This window comes from Peromyscus leucopus, chromosome 1 (assembly GCF_004664715.2).
Source record: "Peromyscus leucopus breed LL Stock chromosome 1, UCI_PerLeu_2.1, whole genome shotgun sequence".
Lineage (NCBI taxonomy): Eukaryota > Metazoa > Chordata > Mammalia > Rodentia > Cricetidae > Peromyscus > Peromyscus leucopus.
The window spans coordinates 165,581,989-165,587,086 of record NC_051063.1 but is presented as its reverse complement, the minus strand read 5'-3'; the positions used below and the strand labels follow the sequence as shown (position 1 = coordinate 165,587,086).

The window sequence follows — 5,098 nt, the reverse complement described above, 5'->3', positions numbered from 1 at the left end:
TGTCTATGCATGTGTCTGCACACATGCACATAAATACTTTTTTAATTAACAAGATCCGTCGAGACAGCTCAGTGGCTGAGCCAGACGACTGAGTTCAAACTCTGGGACCCACACGGTAGAAGGAGAGAGCCAAATACCTCTGACCTCCATTCACGTACTATGCTGTGTGCATGCATACGTGCACATACACGACATACATGTAATTTTAAGGAACAAAACAAACCTCCAGCTCTACTGCACACTGGCTTGTCATGAAATCCAGTTTTACCTGAACTGAGGTCCCTAAGAGATGAAGGGACTCTGAAGATGCTGTGGGTGGCAGTGTGGAGCCTCTTCCTTGTTCCTGACACTTATGACACTTGTGTGTACTCACTGGCCCTGATCCCAGACAGAAGCACACACTCTGGAGGTCAGATCAGGTAGTGTTTAATCAGAGCTCACCAGACTGTGTCCACGTCTCCGCGACAATTACCATAAAATCCACACATGCACATTCCATCATGATCTCTATACAACATATGCAAGAGGTAGACAATTCATTGTCCCCATTTTTCAGACAGGAAACCAAGGCACAGAGAGAGTCCCAGGCTTGCCTCAGTCACACGGAAGAGGGAGGTAGAGGAAGCCAGGTTGAATGACTCTGATGACACTCAGAGACTGGGGGATTGCCAGCTTCCTTGAGGTACTGGAGGTTTCTCGGCCACCATTTCCTGCACTTGTAAGCAGAGGACAGGAGTGGGCAGGGGATGAGGGGAGAGGATGCATGCTCAGAGGTGTGAGCGGGCATGACAGGATGGAAGGGGTTGGGGAAGAAGGGTGTGAGAGGCTGGTCATGGGGAACGAATGACTCTCTGGATCCAGGGAATGTATTTGCAGATCTCAGTGTAGACAGCTGGATGCTGGGTAGCACCACAGGGGTAAATGCCCCATGAGAGGATGCCATGCAGAGTGTTGTCACATACCAGCGGTCCGCCAGAATCACTCTGAGGGTAAGAGGAAGGAGACACCATGAAGTGAGAGCTGCCACTGTCTGGAGGGCTGTTGTTGGGCTGGGACACAGAAGATGCCGGCCTGGGGCTGGAGTGGTGTTACAAGTTGGGGTGGTAAGGCGATGCAGAGTTGGGAAGAGAGAGCACAGATGTGACGGGTTTGCATTTGGAACTGTGGCTCATCGGGGTGAGGGACCGAGAAGGATCAAGGATAGAGGTTGGTAGGGTGAGAAATGGATTGCGGGAGGAAGTAGGTTGGGAAAGGGTTAGGACTCGGGAGGGAAGTGAGGGAAGACAGCCAGCAGAGCCAGCTCTTCACTGTTCTGCCCTGCTATGCAGGAGACAGATATGCTTCCTGGCCCGTCCTTACCTGGCAAGAGTCCTGGTTTCTGTCCAGCCCAGCACAAATCATGTTGTTGGTGATCACGCCCGGGTAGAAGACCTCACACTGCTTCTGGCTAAGGAGAGTTACCCTGGAGCAGCTCAGGCTCCTGTTGTACTTCACTGAGAAGAACAGGCCAGTCACACAGGGACCAGTCAGCCCTCTCCTCCAGACCTGGGCTCCAGCCCCAAGCCTTCCCCCTGCACACCCCAGGGGACCTAACCCCACTCATCCACCCTAGACACAGCTGTTCAGACCCTTGGGGTCCTCCCTAAGCCTCCTCCCTCAGAATCAGGGTCCCAGCCCCAGCCTCCTCCCTCAAACCCAGGAGTCCAGCCCTCCTCCCTTAAAGTACACTCCTTCAGTCCAGTTCTTGCCTCTGCGGGCGGCTGTGGTCCCCCAGCCTGCGACCTGGCACTCCTGCCCTGGCTGGGCGCATCGGAAGGGCAGTTGCACAGGATGCACGCTGGGCGTTAGCACGACAGGACTGCTCAGCTTCAGCATCATGAGGTCGTGTTCATCTGAGCGGTGTGGCAGGATGGGGCCTGAGCAAGGCTGGTACTTGGGGTGGAAAACGGGGGATTTCGTGGACCGAAGCTGCTCCTTTTGGAAAAGCAGCAGGTGGTCATCCCCAATTCGAGCCCTCAGTGGCCTGGGGGAGAGGGAGGAAGAGTCAGATAGAGGTAAAGCCTTCATGGAGACAGAGCCTGCTCTCAGTCCTCGGGTCAGAGGGTCTGGAAGTGAAGTGGGGCTCCTGAGATCAGAGAAGTCTGGGAGAGAAGCTATGGCTGGTCCCTTGGGACTGAGGCAGAAGGCTAGGGTCTGAACCCCTGCGTCTGATGAAAGAGGCTGGAGCCTGGAATCCTGAGTCTGGGTCTGAGGGAGGAAGGTTGGGGACTTGAACCCCTTGGTCTGAGGGAAGAGAGTAGAAATTTGAGGGTTAAAGGCTGACATCTCAACTCTCTGAGTACGCCCACCTCTCCCTTCTCCTAGTCACCTGGTCCTTTCTCCCTGCGTGACAGGCATATGAGGGAACGACAGGTTTTTGTTTTGTCTTAAATACTGACTGTGACAGGCCCTGATTTCTGCTGACAGGTGCGATGGGCCCACGGAATCCTCTGGCGGTGCAGCTCGAATCCTGCCTCTTTTTGTAGAATGGCAGCTGCCCCTAACCCGACCGGAGCTGGGCGAGTGCCGGAGCCCCATCCTCCCCGCCCTTCCTTGGCTGCCTCTGGGGCATCCCTTACTTCTTTCTCCAGCAGTGTGCGGCCGTGAGCACCCAGCTCCGGTCCACGAGGACACCCGCGCATTGGAACTGGAGGTTATGGAAGAGGGAGACCTGCCAGGGCTGCGAGTCACGCGTGCAGCGGACGCTAGACGCCTCAAGGTCCCCGCGCGTGGTGTTTCCCGGGAGCAACAGCGCCTGCGCGGCTGGGTAGAGAAGCAGGGGCCCGGGGATCAGGGCTCGCCTGGCCGGGGCTGGGTACCGGGTCAGTGGCGAGCTTCACAGGATTGGTCTGTAGGGGGCGCAGCTGGATCGTGAACCGTGGGATAATTAGGGAACCCTATGAACTGGCTGCAGAGAGGCGTGAAAGGGCAAGAGGGGTTAGAACGAATGGGACGAAGACACCCCAGGACTGAGGATGGAGGAGGGCCTGGGGGAGACCGTGTGTAGGAAAGGCAGGGCTTTACCCTGCGGGGCAGAGACCAGATGCAAGCCCAGAACTGTGGTAGGAGAGGGGCGGGGTGCAGAGAGGAGCAGAGACGGAATCAGTTGGGTAGTAAGGACAGAATACAGTGGGGCGGTAAAAGGAAGACAGCACAGCGGAGCAGTGAGGGGCGGCGACAGTGTTACAGTGAGGAGCTGGAGACAGGAACACAGCGCGGGCAGTGAGGAGCAGGAGACAGGGACTCAGTGGGACAGTGGGACAGAACGCTGTGAAGCACTAAGCAGGTGGAAAGGGATCTGAAGGAGGGAAGGGTAGGTCTAGTCCAAGGATGGGAAGAGGCACAGCAGACTAGAGGACCTCGTTTAGGAATAGGCAGGGATGCAATGGGTCAGCAAGGGGTGAGGAGAAAGCATGCAAAGCAGGAGAGGCAGAGAAGCTGATGGAGCGAAGGGGCTGGGTTCTGTTCCGGTGGGGCGCGGCACCTGGGGCCAAGAGCCCACTGGAGGATGGATCTTTCTTGGAATGGCTCTGTGGGTGCCCGGCCCCCAGGAGGGCGAGCTGAGTATGGTCCTGGTCCTTCCCTCCCGTCGCCCCCGGCCCCAGGCTCACCCCAGAGTTGCATCATCAGTAGCGGCAGCAACAGCTTCACTAGGGCCAAGGTGCTAGAGGCAGTGGAGAAGTAGAGGAGCGGGGCCCTCATGGCTGACACTGGCTTGCAGAGGCCGGAGTGGAGGGCTAAAACAGATATTCAGTCAAGACCCCTGCCTCGGAGTGCCTGGGCCACCTCAGCGGGACCCTCTCCAGGGGCGCTCGGGACTTCAGACCTCTCTTCTCCAGAAGGGAGCGATTTGTGCCCCAGCCTTTCTTGGCCACCAGCCAGGCTGAGCTCCAGGTCCACGCTCCTTCGTGGGTGGGTGAGGGTCCTGCTTAGAGCCCGTGGGAGCCTCTTCCTAACCTCAGAGCTGAGGGACTTCCCCATGTTACAGGGAAATCAGGGCTACAAAAGGGTTGCTGCCCCGTTGCCCGAGGGTCCCCACCCATCCTCTCGCCATCCACCCCAACCAGGGTGGGGTGCATCCCACTTCACCTGGGAGTCGCCCGTGGGAAGAGGGGAGGAAAGTCAGAAGTGTCTCTTGCCCTGCAGTGTGGGCTGCAAACAGTCCTCTGACCAGGGACCCCTGGCCAGACCTTCCCTTTTAACCCCCAAGATCCCGGAAGCTTCCCCCACCCTCCCCTCAGGGATTCACTCCCTCTCTTTCCCTCTCCCTAATTATAACGTGGGTGGGGCTGGCACTCAACCAGGGCCCCAGATTCCTGCTCCGGGAGGGGCCCTGGAATACAGGCTTCTGCCGGTGACAGGAACACCTTTTGGAGCCGGCTTCCTTGGGGGTTCCCCCCATGCCCGGTTCTGAGAAGCGTTCCCAGGTGTGGGGGAGGGGCGTCCAGTCTTCTGAGAGCCTGGGGTGATGGGATGGGGAGATGAAGAGGGAGAGAGTAGGTGCTGACAGGTGTCGGAATGCGGAAGGGAAGGAGGTGGGCAGAGTTCAGGTGGTGGAAGGAGAGTGGGAAGGAAAGACAAACTCCCAGAGGTCTAAACCAAGAAACAGTAGGCTCCTTGTGCCTCGGGGGTGTGCTTGGGGGTGGGCTGGGGGTGGGAGTCTGTAGCTTTGCACTAAACCTGTGTGTGAGCATCTTGCACCCTCCTTGCATGGCTCCAGGTGACACACAAGCTGGTGAATCATAGGAGGCCCAGGCTGCAAGGGGACAGGCCACATCACCTCGGCTAACACCCTCATTTTGGGTGAGGAATGGGAGGCTCAGAGAGGGTTGTGACTCATAAGAGGTCACACAGCAAGCAAGTCCGCCTAACAACCAGAAGGTTCTATATAGTTCCAGCTCTGAGTTCTTCCTTGTGCCGGCGATCTCTCTCCAAGAGCTGAGCAGAACGTCTGTGTCGTCTTTTGCCCCACTTAGCCTTGTCCAGATTTTTTGCTACAGCAGTTATGTTCTAGCAGCCACCAGCCACGGGCAGCTGCAGAGCATCTGAAACATGCCAT

The 5,098-nt window shown here is 57.4% G+C and overlaps 1 protein-coding gene across 3 annotated transcripts; it reads right to left on the bottom strand.

The window, feature by feature from the left end:
- Positions 1–410: 410 nt before the first annotated feature.
- On the bottom strand, positions 411–4,233 carry Klk10 (kallikrein related peptidase 10). 3 transcript variants are annotated; one of them, XM_028858345.2, is made up of 6 exons: positions 4,129–4,233; positions 3,651–3,776; positions 2,619–2,802; positions 1,749–2,023; positions 1,360–1,493; positions 411–983 (listed from the first exon to the last, which is right to left on the bottom strand). In XM_028858345.2, the coding sequence occupies exons 2-6, from the start codon at positions 3,739–3,741 to the stop codon at positions 831–833; spliced, it is 837 nt and encodes a 278-aa protein (XP_028714178.1). In that variant the 5' UTR covers positions 3,742–3,776; positions 4,129–4,233; the 3' UTR covers positions 411–830. The 3 variants fall into 3 exon arrangements, with proteins under 3 accessions (XP_028714178.1, XP_037056034.1, XP_037056026.1); XM_037200139.1 differs by lacking the exon at positions 4,129–4,233 and adding an exon at positions 3,866–4,055; XM_037200131.1 differs by lacking the exons at positions 2,619–2,802; positions 3,651–3,776; positions 4,129–4,233 and having other exon boundaries at positions 1,749–2,612.
- Positions 4,234–5,098: the final 865 nt, after the last annotated feature.